Source organism: Calonectris borealis, chromosome 22, assembly GCF_964195595.1.
Source record: "Calonectris borealis chromosome 22, bCalBor7.hap1.2, whole genome shotgun sequence".
Taxonomy (NCBI): domain Eukaryota; kingdom Metazoa; phylum Chordata; class Aves; order Procellariiformes; family Procellariidae; genus Calonectris; species Calonectris borealis.
Window position 1 is genome coordinate 4997584 of NC_134333.1, and position 17527 is coordinate 5015110.

Genomic DNA, 17527 nt, shown 5'->3' on the forward strand with positions numbered 1-17527 from the left:
GGCGGCGCCGGCGGGAGAGCGGCGGCGCTCAAAGGATCAACCCGTCCGCGCCCGCCGACAGGGAGCGGCGGTGCCCAGCGGGGCGGCTCGCCGGTACCCGCCGCCGCGCCCCGCTGCGCCGAGCGCCCCGCTCCTTCCCCTCAGGAGCGGCGAACGCGCTGCGCCGGCTTCGCGCGGAGCGGCGTGTTCCTGCGCGGCCGCCGTAGCGCTGCCGTTAGGGGTGGGGTGGGCGGGAATTTAAATGGCGGCGGCAGCGGTGCCTCCCGGTCAGAGCGCCATGGCGGGCCCGGCCGCCCCCCGGCCTCTCCGCGGGAAGTCCTTCTACCTCGACCTGCCGAGCGGGCGGAGCGCGCGGGAGCTGGCGGAGGCCATCCGGCGCCTCGGCGGGGTGAGCGGCCGCGGCGGCTCCCGGGGCCCCCCTCACCCCGGGGCCGGGTGACCGGGGGCTGAGGCGGCCCCGTCTCTGTTCTCGCTGCGTTTCTCTGTCTGCTCTCTTTTTTTTAACTGTTTCCTTATTTTCCTGCTTGCTCCCGGTGTTGATTTGAGATGGTTACGCATCCGCCCGGCTCCCCTTCCCGGTCCCCGGTGGGCCTCGCCTCACAGCCGGGGGGCCACTTGGGGAAGGAGGCCGCCCTCCGCTGCCTGACGCTTTCCTCCCCTCGCTGCTGGCTCGTTCCAGACCCCTCGTGGGGCGCTGGGCCTGCTTGCTCCTGCCTTCTGCGCGGTGGCAACTGGTTGCCCGGTCCTGGCAGCATCTTCTGGGGGGGGGCAACTGGTTGACTGGTCATGGGAGCACCTTCCAGGTGGTGGTAACTGGTTGTGTGGTGATGGCAGCGCCTTCCAGTAGATGCTAACTGGTTACCTGGTGATGGGAGCATCCTCCAGTGGGTGATAACTGGTTGCCTGGTCATGGGAGTGCCTTCTGGTCAGTGGTAACTGGTTGCCTGGTTCCCCCTCATCCCTCACAACAGCCTGTGGCAGCTTAATTTTTTAGGGAAGTTGTGGGACTTTCAAATGTTTCCTGGAATTCAACTTAGGGTAAAGCAGGGTAACGCCAGCCAAATCTCTTTTGTCATGTAGCCGTGTACTTTTTCTCATGGCTTTCCCAGATACGCCATCTGGACCCTTCTCCCTGAGAAGCTGTTGTTTGGATGGATCCATATGGCATTCTTCGTGGCCTCTCTAGGTTTCCTTGGTGCTGATATTGCTCACCAATTCCTTATATCCTCTTCCAAGACCCTCAAAAAGTTGTATCAGTCACCCAGGCTGGAACTGAGGACAGGGGCTGTGCCCAGCAGCTGATTGTTCATCTGTTTCATCTTTCAGTTTCCTTATGACTCTTAAGTACAGTTTGGTCCTAATAGTTGTTACTGTTTGTTTTCAAACTGTTTAATCTCTCTGTTCGGGGTGGATTTCTCATGTGCACTCCAAAACTTCCTTAAATCCTTCAATGCTACACACAGGTGTAAAATACTCATTTATCTCTTGTTGCTGCTGTATCCCTGCTGCCAGGATCATGTGCTGGCCGTAGAGACGTGGGGAAGCTGGCTTGCACTTTTTTCCCTTTTTTTTTTAATCACAACTTCATGCTGAACTTGCTGATTTCTTTCTGTCCTCGCCATCAACACTCAGGGACACTCTCCTTCCCGTAGCATCTCTTATTTAGCTGTGAATCTTCAAGTCTGAGAAACGCTTGTTCCCAGCAGTCAGTTATTTCTCTACGTAGCTGCCGCGCTACTTGGAAATAATTTTAGCCTTTTGACTGCCACTCTTCTCATCGGGCATCTTCTCGGGTCACTTCCCTCTCTGAAATGGGGACCACTGGGAGTGGAGTTCTCATTCCCCTTTCTCCTGTGGAGATACTGAATTCGAGTGCACCGTGGCCACCATCTGTAAAACTGCTCTTCAGTAATACCCAAACCCAGGCCCTGTGCGTTGTTCAGGACCAAGTTAAGAGCATCTTATGGCCTTGGACTTGCATGTGGCATCTTGAACTTAGCCTTGACGTAGGGGTGGTAACACCTGGAGCATTATTTAGATGGGGAGATTTTGATATACTCTATTCTGTGCTTGCAGCCTCCCTGATCTCCTGTAACACAAGTCACCCTTGCAGGGCAGCCTGCGATGTCGTTTGTGGCACTTCGCACAAGTGGGTCCGGGATCTCGATCCACAGGGATTCTGTAACACAGCAGAACTGGCTTGTTCAGCAGCCGTGATTTCAGACTGCTCAGATCTTTGTTCTCCTGTGGGCTTCATACCTGTGCGTTAGTGCCCCATGGCTGTCTGCCTTCTGCTGAGTTTCTGATAAGCCTACTGTTAGCATCCCAAATTTGGGGTTTCCACCTCTTCCTCGGACTTCTAGCTTCTGTGCAAAGGCGTGTGTGTGTGTGGTTTGGCTTTCTAGTTCCCTGCTGTCCTGTTCTAGGAGCTGCTAGTCCCAGCTGTTCACTTTCTACTTTATTTTGCTAAAATGTGTTCTGTTCTCCTGAGAACAGAGCTCTTCCACACTGATGCGTGACGTCCAGGGCTGTTTTCTCACCTAGTGCTTTTTTTTCTGAAACCATTGTTTGAGTAGATAATGGTAGACAGCATCGTGGAAGTCTCAGTCTGGCGACAGTTCTGGTGATTATTTGCAGTGTAGCTCTAGGGCGTGCACGCTCTGCACATCATAGGATCTCCTCTCCTTCTGTGAGACGGCAGTAAGGACTGGAAGAAGGATCTACTTGTAGAGACGAGTACTTTCAGCTGCCCCTTATCTCTGTGTGGGATTAAGCTAAAGGCAGGACTCTTTCAGCTCGGAGTTGTTGGATGGTTTCAGAGCTGCTCTGTTCTGTCTCTTGCTGCAGGTGACCGAAAGCTTCCTAAGCAAAGAAGTCAGCTACGTGGTTTCTAGCAGCAAAGAAGCCAAACGAGACAAAGCCAGGACTCGGACTGAGAAGTGGAGCAACGTAACTTCAGAGGATGCAAAAGCCACGAGCCCAATGCCTTCTACCTCCAAAGGGAACCATACCAGACCTCGCCAGAAGCCACCAGACACTGTAAGAGCTATAAAAGTTTAGGCCACCTCAAAGTTTGGCCTGAGGGATCTATAGAGTAGAACCTGAGACTAGCGTTGGAAGGTAAAGTTGTTCCTGCCCTGAGCAAATACATTGTGCGTTTTTTTTTCCCCTGGTCTGGCCATTCGTATTCGTACTGATGTTCCTCATGTCTGCGTATCGTTGTCCGCTCAAATGCACATATCGCAGCTTTGAGCAGTAAACAAAGCATATCTACTCAAATAGCAGAGGGAATAGAGGGCTTGGCTGGCTTCCCAACAGAATAGGCAGTCTGTCCTGATGCAGAAGTGTGTCTAGAAAAGCCAGAGTGTCCTGGTTCTGGCTGGGACGGAGTTAACTTTCTTCCCAGTAGCTGGGGGGGGGAGCTGTGTTTTGGGTTTGGTATGAGAGGGACGTTGATGGCCCGTTGACGCTTTGGTTGGGGACTTTTTGGCTTCCCATGCTCTGCCAGGTGCACAGGAAGCTGGCGGGGGCGCAGAGCATAGCAGGGGCGGCTGACCCAGCTGGCCAGTGCGGTATTCCGTACCATGTGACGTCATGCTCAGTATATAATGAGGAGGCGTGGTCCGGGAAGAGCGAGGGGCTCTCGTGGTTCGGGACACGCGGTCAGTGGGTGGTGAGCAGTTGCATTGTGCATCGCCTGCTTTCTATGTTCTATTATTGTTGTTGTTATCGTTGTTATTATTACTGTTCTATTTTGTTTTATTTCTACTATTAAACTGTGTTTATCTCAACCGGCAAGTTTTTCTGCTTGTGCCCTCCCAATTCTCTCCCCCAACCTACCAGAGGGGGGGCAGGGGTGAGCGAGTGGCTGCGTGGGTTTTAGTTACTGGCTAGGGTTAAACCAGGACTCAGAGAAATGTAGAGAAGATAAAACCCTTGCAGGCTCTGGATGCGTGCTCACAGACACCGGTAGGGCAAGGCCATTGTAACCTGGGAGGAGATCTACGAGGGCAAGCAAGAAGGGATTTCTCTAGGTCCTATTCACCCTGCTGGAGCTGGGCTTTCTGCTCGGTGCTTGTGGCCAAAGCTCCAGCGTCCTGCCTTGAAGGCTGGTGTCTGCTGGAAGCTGCGACTGTGGGGAGAGCCCTGCCCCAGTCTAGGCCACGGGCATCTCTGCCAGCTGGATCTGGACCGCCTGCAGGTGGGAAGCCTCAGCTGATTCAGGGTTTTCACTCACCGGTGGTGTTTCTTCCCCTGTCCTTGCTTGCAGTGCTATTCATTTGTCTTACAAAGAGCTTTAACCTATTTGCTGAAATCATTGGCTTGCAAATGAGACACTATTCCCGGGAAGGGCTAGCAAGGATGTTCCTAACCCCTGCCAGCAGGTTGGGATGTGGCAGGCAGAGATTCCGAGCTCAGTTGCTACTTCCTCTTGGCTCGCTCTGGAGTATTCGCTGCTGTTCAGTGAAAGCCAAGCCTTGGCTGAGCAGCTGCTTAGTGTAGACCTAATGGGTGCCTCTGCGGTTTGCGTTCCCTGGAAATGCTCAGTCCTGCTGTCTTTGAGATGAAGTCTTGGCCAGACTTTTCTCCCCAGCAGAGAGCGGGTATCACCAGAAATCATTCTTACTGGACAGCCATGCTGTCCTCAGCTTGCCGCTGCCTGGTAGCTCTTTGCTTTAACGTAGCACTTGGCTTCTTTCTCTGCAGGCCCTGATCAGCAGGGGAAAGGAACTGCTGCAGAAGGCCATGAAGAATCAGGTGAGCAGCGTGCGGATGGGCTTTTCTTTAGCTGGGTATGTTCAAAGTACTGCTGAGCAGTGCGGAACCAGTGCCAGCCACTTCTCCAGAGCCCCCGCCTGCTGAATGGAGCAGATTCTGGGACTGGTAAAGGTATGAAGCAGTTGCTTGTGGCTCTGCAGAATATTGTGCAGTGCTCCTGCTGTGTCATCTGTCCATGTTAAGTGCTTCTAAGGCCTGTCCCAGTGATCTAGGTGCTCAACACAAAAGAATTATTAACGCAAGACCCATTGTTAGATGAATTTTTAGCCTAGAAAGAACTAAAGCCACATAGCTGGGGCAAAAGGCTCCCCTGCAGTCCTTTCACTGATGTCGCAAGCAGCCAAAAGAATCTCAGTGCCCACTTAGAAGCTCATGCTATAGCAGGGATTAAAAATTTGACCTAGATGCTACTGTTAATTTGGGGTAGATAAAGCGTGATTTCGAACGTTTTCTGCTGTGCCCTGATTTTAATAACAGCTACGCAGTGGTCTGTCAATTGGGCAACAAGAAAATCTCTCTAAACTAGATTTAGAGCTGCATGTGCTCACACAGCCATCTCTGCTTTGAGCTGTACCTTGCCAAACCTCTCTGTTTGTACAGGACACCTGCAGTGGCAGCAGTATCCTCGCCAACGCTCGCCTGTGGGGAGTCCAGATCTTGCACGTGGATGGTATCCTTCTCTGTAGGCTGAAATTTAGCTATTGGCAATTAGTGATTTTTGAGACAGGTGGAGCAGAAGTGATGTAGCGAGTGTGGTACAGGAGAAGGAAGAAATTGTGAGCAATACCCGGTACTCGACTGATGCCGTCCTGGCTGTGGCTAGCTAGGTCTGCCCTTCAAAAACCGGATTTCCTTGTATGTATAGAACATGCTACGGTCACATTTACAATAGCAAACACTGAGTATGTTGTAATATACTGAAGCTGTAATGTTAGAAAATGTTAATAGCTTGGTCAGTGCATTAATTTGTCCCAAAAAGACCATTTTTACTAATTGACCTGTAAGTACAGATCATGATAATGGCAGGATTTGGTCGTTTTTAATTAGGAAGTACTGATGTTTGAGAACCTGTGCTGGAAGGCGCTTCCCGTCTCGGTGATGAATGGGGAGGGGGTGATGGGAAAGACAGATGGTGAAACTCTGATTCTAATAATAGGTCTGGAGTAAAAGGTTCCCGAGCGTCCAATGACAGTGACATACAGCCATGGCTGAGCTTGTCTGGATGCGCGATGGAGGCAGCCGCTGCTAGTACACGTTCCTGAGCAGCCAGCTCCGCTGATCCGCAGCGGCGTTGCAAGCCTGTCAGGGCTTTCAAATGTCAGGGTCTGGTCTGCGTGCTGCAAAATTCTTAAGTGTCTCGTTTCTGTAGAGACTTAAAGCCAGCCTCCAGCTCTGCTAAAGAGCAAAATGGGGTGCCGTCCCTCAAAGCACTCTTTCTTGGCTGCTCCTTGGGCAAATTAACTGTGTAGCGGTGATGCCCTGCCAGGTGGTGGCAGGCCCAGGTGCTACGCGCTTTTCCCTGGGGCGGATGGGGAGTTACACTTGTGCTGCAGTCGGTGGAGGGGAACAGCTCACCTTCTCCTGTTGAGCTATGGCTCCTTGACATCCCACCTGCGCAGAAATGTTGTCGTACGCTCAACAGCTGCTGCGTGCCGTCTCGGGAGCAAGGAAACGATGCCAGAAGGTGGAGGTAACTGACCTAACTCCAGCCCGATTTGAGGTGCTCAGGATCCCTCGGTAGCTCTAAACAATCATTCTAGCTCCTCTAGTGCTACTGGGCTTGTAAGCAGGGTGATCTCCTTGGTTTTCATCCAACGCTGGGCAATCTGCTGCTTCTGTTATTGATGGAGATGTCAAAATTCAAAGAATTTTTTCTTTTATAAAGTGAGGGTAAAAACAGATGAGAATGAGGCAGCCGTTAGTTACCAATCTCCTCTGTAGCACAGCTAATACTGATTTTGACTTGTAAGGGACAAGGGTAAAACGAAGATCATATGCAGCTAGTACACTGGCTTTCTGAAGCGTTTTTTTAATGGATTGGAGAGGTCAGTGAGAAGTTAGGGCATAAGATCAGAGAGTGGCAGCCTGTATATTGTATTTAAAATAACTCAGGTAACTCGGGAGACAAAATATCAGGGGGAGGTGATATAGTCTCTGATGCAGGAGCTCTGAAGTGGTGGGTGAGACTGCTGCAATCTCGCTTTGCTGCTCTGGGATCAGTAATTACAGTTCTGCCTGTGCTGGCTTCCATACTAAATATGTCACTTTTCCCTTTAGGCAAAGTGCCTTGCATCCGGATCAAAAATTCGCAAAGGTAGGCCCAGAAGTTGTGCTCCTATTTACATCAGATGGGGAGCTGCTTGAAGAAGCCTCGTTTAGAATTTGAAAATCCATCTGAAACTTCAGCAATCCAAAATATGCCAACTGTTAAGGCAGTTTCTCTTGAATGGGTTTTGTAACTCCTTGTCTGAGTCTAGCTGCAGCCTCCTAATACAGCTGAGGATGTTATGCCTTTGATTTCAGGCAGTGTTTTTAAAAATCCCATAAACCGTTGCAGCGCAGCTCCCAGAATCCCGAGGCACCTGAGAACTGTGCTGCCGGCACTGCACGTTGAACCCACTGGCTCAAACGAAGTTTTGAAGAATAATGCATTCTACAGAGGAGAGCGTGTTCCTCACAACCCACTCACTTCTGTTAGGCTGAAATGTACTGCTGAGACACCAATCTAGGGATAACGCTTCCAAAGGAGGAGGGGGGGAAAAAACCAGGTTCTTATCTGCAATTAGACAAGAGCCAATTGTGGTACTGAGATTGGCACCAGTGACGTAAATTAATTTGTGACTTGTTTGACTCTGCTGGTTGGAGAGTGAACGCTCAGTAATATCTCAGAGCAGACTCCAACCTGGATTCTGTGTGTGACACTTGGAAGATTATTTTCCAGTTTTAGGGGGGAAGGTGGTGAAAAAAGGCTCGAAAAGCTGTCGGATAAGGCAGATTGTCTGCTGCAAGCTCAGAGCTCTTCATTGTGGCACACTCTGAACCCTGCCTGGGGACTCGTGGTGACAGCTGAACCGTTTGTCACTGTTCAGCGCTGCCATGAGAGCTCAGGACCTGCGCACCAGTCTGAGTTTTATCTGGGGCCCTAAACGTGGCCTTGCTTTCAGAAGTGCTAAGCATTTGGCAGCATTTACGTGGAAAAATTGATCCTGTACTTAAATAGCTAATTTAGTGACGTAATAGCACATTTGATGCAAGCTCAGGATGAGGCTCGAGGAATGAACTGGTGAGGACAGGTGGACTCAGCCTTTCTGGAGGATGAGGTTAGAGTTTCTTTGGAGAAAATAGCATTGAGTGCCAAGATCACAAGAAAACAAAACACCTCGCCCTTCTGAGGCAATAAGGGAGGTATGAGAGGCTTGGTTTCAGGGTCAGACAGATGCCCTGTGGGAATACCTTGGTGTTGGTTTGTTTCTTAACCGGATCTGTACTCAGATTTCCAGGCTGAGCGTAATGTTATCGCTTGCGAGTTGAACATACCTGTGAGGCAGGAGGGACCTGCTAGCCTTTTCTCCCAGCCTGGCCCTGAAAACCTTTTCCCTGAATGCACTGCTGAGGCTTTCTTCTGCTCCCTTAATATATTTTATGCCTCTGTAGGAAGCATAGCTGCTATTTGCCCTCCTCAGGGACCAAGCAAAGGCCAGATATTGCTCTTTAGCAGTGTTCTCCTGCCAGGCTTGGCTATGCAGCATGTTGGTTTGTCTCCAGCAGCTCTTATTGCGTTGACTTAACTGTCCTGGCCTGAGCCATTCTGAACTCCAGGCTGTTGTGTAAAGGTAAAGGGAGAAAAAGGTGCTGGAAGGGTTGATGGCAGAGCTCTGTGCTTGTGCAACTGCTGCTGCAATTTGTTTCTTATAAACTTGTCTCTTGGGCTTGGCAGCATGTTGCACTGAGAATGTGTGACAGTTTTTAGGATTCGAGTCAGAATTGGAGGCTTGGGGTTAGGCCACTGGCTGGTAAGGCTGAGTAGACATTGAAGATGCAAGGGGCTTAGCTGGATGTTTTTTCAAAGGTGGAAACATCCTACAGTTGGGCTGCCTCTAGGATTTGGTCACCCTACTGAACGCTCTGGAGGTGAGGGCTGTTGTAGGTTACCCAAAGAGCTGTTTTGGCTGTGCTTGGCCATCTCTTGACGTTCACAGGTGTCAGAAGTACTGATGAGCTTGGCTCTGTAGCACAGTTCTGTTGGGGGAATGAATTTGGCCAGGGCAACTTCTAACCAGCTTTCTTTCTAGCAGGAAAATTGAAGCCCCCTTTTCTGAAGGTTGAAGACCAGAGCAGGTAAATGAGGTCTTTCTAAATATCACACCTTAAAAGCTCAGGGGCTCCCAGGGTCGGAGTCCTGTACTGGTTTTATTTGCAGTGAATATTCTGTCCCCAAGGCAGAGCGTGGCTTCTTTGAAGACCCTGTTACAGACCGGGAAGTTGACCCTCTCCTAGAGGGAGGCAAATGGAGTTTAGAGAAACGATCTAGGTGGCTCATATGTCGGGGGGGGGGAAAGGTGCTAAACGAGACTTGACAACAGAGTTTACTTCCTTGCTCGGATTCTGTTTGTGGTCCTCGGCAGGTCACTTAATCTGCTTGAGCCCTCTGAAATGAGGAAGGAGATTGAAGCGCGTGAGGTCAGGGCTTGTAACTTGATTACAGCATCCAGCACAAGGGGATCTGATCTCTGTGGTGTTTCTAACAACTCTGTAACTCTAACGGTATCCAAAGCGCTAATCAATTATTCTGAAGACAACATTTAAGGCAGCTGCAAAGTCAAATATTAGGTTTTACATGTTGCATGCAATAAAGTGTGAAGAGAGAGATGTCATCTGGGAACCAAAACCTTCCCATGCTGCTGTGAGGCTGAAAATACTGCACTGCCTGCTGCTGATGTGCCTCGGGGGCAAAAGGTGGGTTTTTAGCTGAGCAGGCAAGCCTGCCTTCTGTCCAAAACATCCCCCCCATCAGTGCCATTTCTGGGAATCAGGTTTAGTACTTCCAGTGAGAAATGGGAAATCTCTGGAACAGCCAAATGAAAGGACAGCGATGGCCAGTATCCCATCATAAATGAGGCAGCACCTTGAGCCCCTCTGAGGGAGGGACAGCTCTCTAACCATGCTATCACTGCCAGAAGTCTGATGTCCTGATCTGCTGCTTTCAGGCAATTCCGACCCTTCCATCACCAGTTCAAAAGCTTTCCCGACCTGAACTTCCTGGCACCCAAAAGCTCCAGCCCATTTGAGCCTCTGAAAAGCCTCTCGAATTCTTGCAGAGCCAGGTAGGTTGTAGCTCCTTCTGTGCAACTTTTTAACCCATCTCCTCTGCTAACTGCTGCCCTGCCGGTTCCTGGGATTTAGAGAATCGCTTGTCTTCTGGATGCAGGTGAAAGGAGCCCCGTTCTGGGTTCAGCTGTAGCTCAAAGGCAGCACTGCCTCCCTGGCCCTTACGCAGGCAGCTGGCTACCTGCCGATGCTGTCAAGTGAGGGCAGGGAAGATCTTTGCTGTTACCTTGCAGGGGTGTGGAGGGCTGTCCGATGCGCAGCGAGGGGGAGAAGAGCCCCCGATCCACACCGGTCACTGTGCCAAAGAAAAAGAGGGGATTTTGTGAGTGCTGCCAAGAGACCTTTGAAGAACTGCAGAAGGTAAAGGCTCCCCTGGGACCTGGTTCCTTGCAAAAGTTAGGGGGGCCACTCAGCGACTTCGTTAATCATGTTGTGCCTGTTATCAGTACGAACCCTTTTGGAAGGAAGGCAGATTGCTGTTACTACAGCCTTCATGGTACCGCATAGGATCAGCCTCATAGATAAAAGGCATAGTATATCTGTGTTCTGACCTCCTGGTCTGGGCGAACAATGGTTTTGAAGATTGGAGCATGACTTGCTCATCTCTGGGGCCAGGAGAGCCTCAAGAGCCATCCTGTCACCTGATCTGTAAGGTGGGAAACCTAATCCTGAGCAGTTGGGAGTCACAGCCTGATTAAAAAGGTCAGAAGAGGTTTTTGCATCTCCTGGAAGATGCCAAACAATGTGGCTTTCAGAGCCTTTAGTGATAGACAGTATGTAGTTGGAGTCTGCATTTTTACTAGCTGCTGGGGAAAGCTGTAGGCTGCTGTTAGATATAGACACGACCTCCTCATCAGCAGGTGTCTATGGGAACAGAATACTCGCTGTAAGCAACCGGGGCTAACAGCGTTGCCTACGTTTCCCAAATCTGCTTCCAAACAATGGCTCTATCTGGTGAAAAGGCTGTTTGCCCTCTAGTCAGGCTGTGGGAAGTGGCTGTTACTGCAGATTTCCCTCCTGTGAAAGGATAAGGGTTGCTAAAAGGGCCTTTGCCACCTTACAGCACCTCCAGAGCCCCCAGCACAAGCGGTTTGCAATGGACGACTCGCAGTACGCCCCTGTGGATCATGTCATCTCGCAGCTCACCAACAACTTTGTGGAGCGGTCAGCCAAGTAAGTCTTTGCGAATCCGGTAAGTCCTGGAGCTGAAAAGCAGCATGGTGCCGCGTGGCACGCTCACGGGAACGGGGCCTGAGTCTCCGTGCTGCTGTGGTACTGGTCCCTAGCGCACGCCCTGTGCCGGGGAATCAGCCAGCAGGGAGCAGAGGGCTGCAACTGGCTCTGCAGGACCGACCTGGCACCTGCCAGACAAGGTTTAGATGAACCGTGGGAGATGTTCTTCTTGCGTTTCTGTGGCTTCTCTGCGGCTTCTCTGCCTCAGGGAACTCCCCGTGGACTTCTAGTGCCTCTTAAACTAGAAAGGGCAGCTGAGCCCATCTCTTCTGTCCCCATGTCTGACGCAAACCCCGCTGCTCTGGTAGCACTTCTGTGCCTGGGCCCTGGGCTGTTGAGAAGGCTGAGATCCCTCGTGCTACCCATCTCTTCTGCCAGCAGCAGTATCGCTGTTTGCTGAGCCTCGCCAGTCTAAAATTTCTTACTGCCTCCTGAGCAAGGGCTTCAAACACCCTGCACTGCAGAAAACCCTTCGTCTCCCTGAGGGGAGGGTGTTGCTAGGCCCGGAGAGTGAGCATTAACTGCTGGTTCTTCTCAGGGTGCCTCGGTCCTGCCTGACAGATGAACGCTTAGTGCCTCAAGCACAAGTTACTGGAGGAATTGAGATGCTGACAGCAGAACTGGGAAAGGAAAAGGAGCAGGCTGAGCAGGGTGTTGTGAAACTGTTGATTGATACAGAGCGTGATCGTGGCCTGAAGACCAAGGGATGTTCCCCTTGCCTGCCCAGGGACAGGGTCAGTAATCCCAGAGAAGGAGGGGGGCTGTCAAAGAACTGCTCTCTGGGGCTGCCTGTTGGAGCAGGACTCACCAGAGGGGTCTGTGCTGCGCGTGGCACCACGGAGGAGTCTGCGGTGGGGGATACGCATTCAGGTTTGGCTCCTGACCTGGGCTGGGGGACTCGCGTAGCGGCCGCTCCTGTTGGAGAGGCAATTGCTTTTTCATCTGAACCTCATAAACCGCAAGTGCTTGGGTCTCTCAGCCATCCTCCGCAAGCACTGCCTGCCTCCAGGAAACGCCAGCTCTCCTCCAGACAGAGCACCCAGGTGGGAAAGAAGCCCAGGATGGAGCTGGGTGGTGGCCTCTCTCCGTGTGAGCAGACAAACCCAGCGGATGGTGGGATGGGTGGACAGGGCGCAGGACAAATGTCTGAGCCGGGCTTGCCCGGTGTGGTGGAGGCTGGCAGCTTGCCCCTAAGCACAAAGCTCTCCAACAGACCTCGTAGCTCCCTTGGTTTGGACCTGTGCCTGTGCGGGAACCCTGGGGACCCTACATCATGGCCGGGTTCCCTTGAAGCTGTGTCTGTGGGTTTTGATCCCACAGAGGCTGCTGCAGCCAGCACTGTCCGCGAGCGTGGCTGGAGCGGAGTGAACGTGACTTCCCAAGGGAAGCAGCTCAAAGGGGAGAATGAAAACACACCCAGAAATGTGAGTAGTCCTGATCTGGAGAGCACAATGAGCGAGACCAGCTGTCCTACTGGCCGGTTGCCCTCTCCAAAACTGCCTGCGGCTGAAGCCAGATGTTGCTGCTCGCTCTGTGTCAGAGCAGCAGAAAAAATAGCACCCGAACTACCTGACCTCCCAGGCCACAGCAGAGAGCAGGCTCCATGCCCTGGGCTCCTTCAGCCTCTTCCACACGACGCACAGGCTGATCACGACTTCAGCAAAAGTTCTTCTGAGTCAGACTGGGATGTCCAACTGCTCTCCACGCTAACGGGTGTCCAGGACAGCAGGATTCAGTCCGTGGACAGGGACTTGCTTCAGAGGACGCATGTCAATGTGAGGGATAGTGGGTATGAGTCTCAGCTCTGCTCGGTCCTGAAGCAGAAGTCGGAGCTTGCCTGGGCAGGCAAAGAGGACAAGAACTGCTGGAACTGCTGCACAGAGACCAAAGGAGCCTCCTTCCCCATGTTTGAGACCTTTTTTGGCAGCTGGACTAGTTAAAACCGTCTCCTGGCTGTTCTCTGGGCCCTTAGTGGGAGCTGTGAAGTGGCTGGAAAGAGATTTAACAAGCCACCCTCCCTGTCAGGACCAGGAGGTACACCCAAGAGCTGGAGTGAGGACCACCAGCATTGGGATGGTCTCCAGGCACCACAGACAACCTGGGCAGCTCTCCTGTTGGGTGATGTGGTGGTTTCACAGTCCTTGGCTGTGAGAGGGCTGGGATCTTCCCTCCTCTCTGCTGGTAACGTTTAGAGCCAGTAGCTTCCTTTAACTTCTCACTGGTCTGCTGACAAGATGGTCTCTCTGGAAGTATCTCTTCAGCAGGAATATGCTCTTTGCCCTTCCAGATTGAGAGCATGGCCTGTTCCTCCTCTCACCCAGTCCTTGGAGGTGCAGAGGCTGTGGAGAGGAGGACCCTGGGGGTGAGATCTGTGTTCTTCATGTGGTTTGGGGTTTTGTTGGATGTCTTTAAGTATTTACAGATGTTTATAACTGGTACTAAGTTGGTTTTTTTTAAGCAAACTTTTAAACTTTGAAATAAAATGGAAGATGAGATCCTGCTCTGCTGTACGCTGGGTAAAACTTATCTGGTGGCCTTAAGCACAGCTAGCTTGAAATTGCGTGAAACGTCCATCAGTAGAGGCTAGGTAGTGACCGGAGCCTTGCTGGAAAGGATCTGGGGGTGATGGTGGGCACCAGGCTGAATACAGGGCAGCGGTGGCTCTGGTCACATAACATCACCCCATACGTGGTTTGCCCTAGGAATGTGGTCAGCAGGCTCTGGGAAGCTGTTGTACCCCACATGTGGGATGGCCCCAGGTAAAAAGGGACGTGGAGAAACTGGAGAGCAGTCGGTGGAGACTGTGACACAGGGCCAAGGAGAGGAGGTCGGAGCTGGGCTGGGTTTGTCTTCCCAAGAGGAGGCTGAGGGGTGTCTAAAAGCAGCCTGTGACTTCTTGAAGGGCAGTTCCAAGTAGGATGGAGCCAACCCTTCAGTGGTGCCAGATGTCCCAAGCTAGGGCTTCCAAGGTGCAGGTTGGGAAAGGCTCCCTGCCCGGGAGGGTGGGACAGCCCTGGGCCAGGCACCCAGAGCAGTGGAGTCTGTCTGTGGAGATTTTCAAGCCCTGAGTGAAGGACAACCATCTTCCTTCGCTCAAGGCTTGAAGTGAAGCCCTGAGCAGCTGGATAAGGTAGCCCTGCTGTGAGCAGGAGGCCAGACTAGAGGCCTCAGAGGTCCCTCCTGAGCTAAATCATTCTCCAGCTCAACAGCCAAACTCTGGCTCTTCTTTACCTAATGAAGACGCTTTTACAGGTTACGAAGGGCTGAGCAAAGCTGAACCACGCCAGGCATGGGGCTCTGCTGCGGTCATGTCCCTGTAGCTGCTTGCTGTCCCAGCTGAAGGATAATACCTGGAAGAGAGGTAGAAACAGGCTTGGTGCACCAGCTGGCCAACATCTTGGTGTGCTCAGTCTCCTGGAGGGAGCGACCAGCTCTGTGCCCCTATGACCTGGCCTGCAGGGTGAGCCAGGAACGGGTCCCTCCAGACAGCATGGTGGATATGACCAAAACTCAAGGTGGTCAGTTGTCCCCTGGCTGGGTTACCTCATGGCAGCGTTGCTCAATGGAGGAGGCAGTGAGCTTCCCCGGGGCATTAGCAGAGACGGCGTTGGGAGATGAGCTGGGGGCTGAGGATGGTTCTCCTCAGCTTGGCCCTCGTTGACCGGTGACCTACATCATGGGGGCCCCTGGTCTTGGGGACTACAGGAGCTGCTTTGTGGACCCACGGGGTTCAGGCCTTGGGTCAGATGTTCTTCCTGGAGATACGCTTGCTGTCATCTGGTGTAGATGCCCTCCTGTGAAGCACCCATCCCCTTTGTCACTGTGGTCCTGAGGACCACCAGCAGAGCGCTGGGAGAGGCTGGTGACCTTGCAGGCCTCCCTGCGGTGCAAAGCAGATGCTGGATCAGCTCAGCTGGGCTTGATGCTGCAGGTTCCTCACCTTGTTGCTGCGTTTGTGGCTAATTATTGCGTGGGGGAAGATGAAGGCCAGCAGGTCATGGCTTCGAAGGCCTGCCTGCCCCATGCCGAGCTTCATGGGAGAGAGACGTGGGGCTGATCCGAGAAAGCTCTGCCCTGGAATTGCCGCTCGGCAGCCGGGAACTGCCGTGGCACGGCCAAGGAGGCGATCGGCATTTCCTGGAGCCTGTTCCCCCGTGCAACTGTCTGACAAAAGCAGCGTGGGAGACGCTTCCCCGCATGCGCGCGTGCCAGCCCCCGCGCACGTGGGGTGGGGGGGGATGCTGCGGGGGTTGGATGTGAGCCCCCCAACCTGAGCGTGACCCCTCAGCAGCTCCTCTCTGCTAAAACCAGGCTGAGACGAACCTGCCCCCCTCCATCCTGGAGCTGCTGCAGGTTTCGGTTCGTTAAGGCTCTGCAAAGAGTTGATGATAACGAGGTGAGCGGCAGAGCTTGGGGAGGGGAAAGGAGGAGGGCTGGGGCTTATCCCCCTCCCTGCTCCCCAACCTCGGGCATGTCCCTGCCCTGTCCTGCCTTCGCTTCCACCTCTAAATGCTTCTGCCCCCCGACTTTTGCACAAAAGCGGTGAAAAGCAAAGCGGCGGCTGGTAACGAGGGTGTCAAGGTGGGTTTTGGTGGGGAGGGGGCCCGTCGCGCTGCCGTGACTCACAGCTTAAAATACTCAACAAACTTCCCGGCAAGGCAAGCCTGGTGCTTTCACGGGTGGCTTTGAGCTGCCACCGGGTACCCAAAGGCTTTTGTCACCAGCGGGCGCGTGAGTCTGGGGGGAGAAGGGAGTGGGCGCAGGGGGTCCGGCGGAAGGCACTTGGAAAAGAGGGGGGTCCATGGGGAGGGGGAACAGACACAGCGTGGTTCCCCGATGCCCTGTGGAGAGGGGCTGGGTGCTGGCACGTGCAGGGAATCCTGTCCCTGGGTTCATCGCAGCCGTGGGAGGTGCTGGGAGGAGGAGGGGGGTGCGGCGATGCCCCCCGGGAGATGCGGGGAGCCCCCCGGGTGCTGGCTGCTCCAAGGAGGGGGCTGGAGCCTGATCCACAGCGGCGCGGGAGGCTTTGAGCAAAATGGGTCAAAAATGTTTAAAAGTGGGATGAGTCGTCCTGGAGGAGGGTGAGGGATGCGAACTGGGGGTTCAGGTCCCCTGGCTTGCTCTTTTTGGGGGGCTCTGGGGGCAGCCGGCCTCTGGGGTGAGCTGGGGACACCAAAGTGCCTGAATCCCCCCACCGCTCTGGAGCACCGTGGTGGCTGAGCCGTGCCCCTCGTCCCCCAAACGCAGGCAGGGGCTGCCCATCGCCGCCCGCGGGGACACCCAGCACCCGCCTGGGTACGGCCCTGAGCACCCCCGGGGAGCAGGGCCTGGGGCTGACGGTCTCCAGGGGGTCTCTGTCCCGTCTCTGCGATGAGGGGTGAGTCCCCCCCGCGCTGGTCGGAGCATCCATCACCTCGGAGCCCCGCTGTGCCCCCCAGGACGGAGCCTCCCGCGGGTGCCCCCGGCTGCGCTGTGTCCCCCCGTGGGGCTGAGCGTCACCCTCCCACGATGCTGCACCCGCCCTCCATCCCACAGCTGCAATAAACAGGAGTTTATCGGGGCTTTTCTCCCCCAAAAATTGTTCCGTTATCCCCAGGTGGGGAATGTGGCCTTGCAGCATCCCCCGAAATTGGGGCAACCTAAGAGGGGGTCCTCATTTCTGGTACTCCCTGAGGGTTATGCCTGGCTGTGGGGACCCCACAGCACCCCCGGGGTGACAGCACCCACCCACCGGTGACGGTCCAGGACTGACCCACTTTCCCAAGTGCCATGGGTACCAGCACCCCCGGTTTCGGCATCCTCCCCTGGGACCCCTGGCTGCATCCAGGGCTGGGGTCCCACAGCCAACACCAGCACCGGCTGGGGACCCAGCACCAGTTAGGGACTGAGGACCAGCGCGGGGGGCTCAGTACTGGTTGGGGGGCTTCAGTCCCAGCTGGGGGGCTCTTATAATGGCTGGGGTTACTCCTGGTACTGGTTGGGGACTCAGTACCAGTTGGGGGCCTGGTACCAGTTAGAAGCTGCAGTGCTGGCCGGAGGGGCTCTGGTGCTGGCTGGGGACCAGTTAGGGACTTGGGACCAGGTGGGGGGGGTGGGGGGGGCTCGGTACCAGCTGGGGGGCTTCAGTCCCAGCTGGGGGCTCCAATTCCAGCTGGGGGGCCAGTACCAGTGTAGGAGGGTTTGGTAC

General features: G+C 53.8%; 1 protein-coding gene across 2 annotated transcripts; it reads left to right on the plus strand.

The window, feature by feature from the left end:
• Positions 1-218: 218 nt before the first annotated feature.
• DBF4B (DBF4B-CDC7 kinase regulatory subunit) lies at positions 219-13839 on the plus strand. Of its 2 annotated transcripts, none has more exons than XM_075171167.1 (11): positions 219-388; positions 2848-3039; positions 4708-4758; positions 5380-5449; positions 6399-6469; positions 7057-7093; positions 9072-9117; positions 9987-10103; positions 10341-10467; positions 11171-11280; positions 11879-13839. In XM_075171167.1, the coding sequence occupies exons 1-11, from the start codon at positions 242-244 to the stop codon at positions 13278-13280; spliced, it is 2370 nt and encodes a 789-aa protein (XP_075027268.1). In that variant the 5' UTR covers positions 219-241; the 3' UTR covers positions 13281-13839. The 2 variants fall into 2 exon arrangements, with proteins under 2 accessions (XP_075027268.1, XP_075027269.1); XM_075171168.1 differs by having other exon boundaries at positions 9075-9117.
• Positions 13840-17527: the final 3688 nt, after the last annotated feature.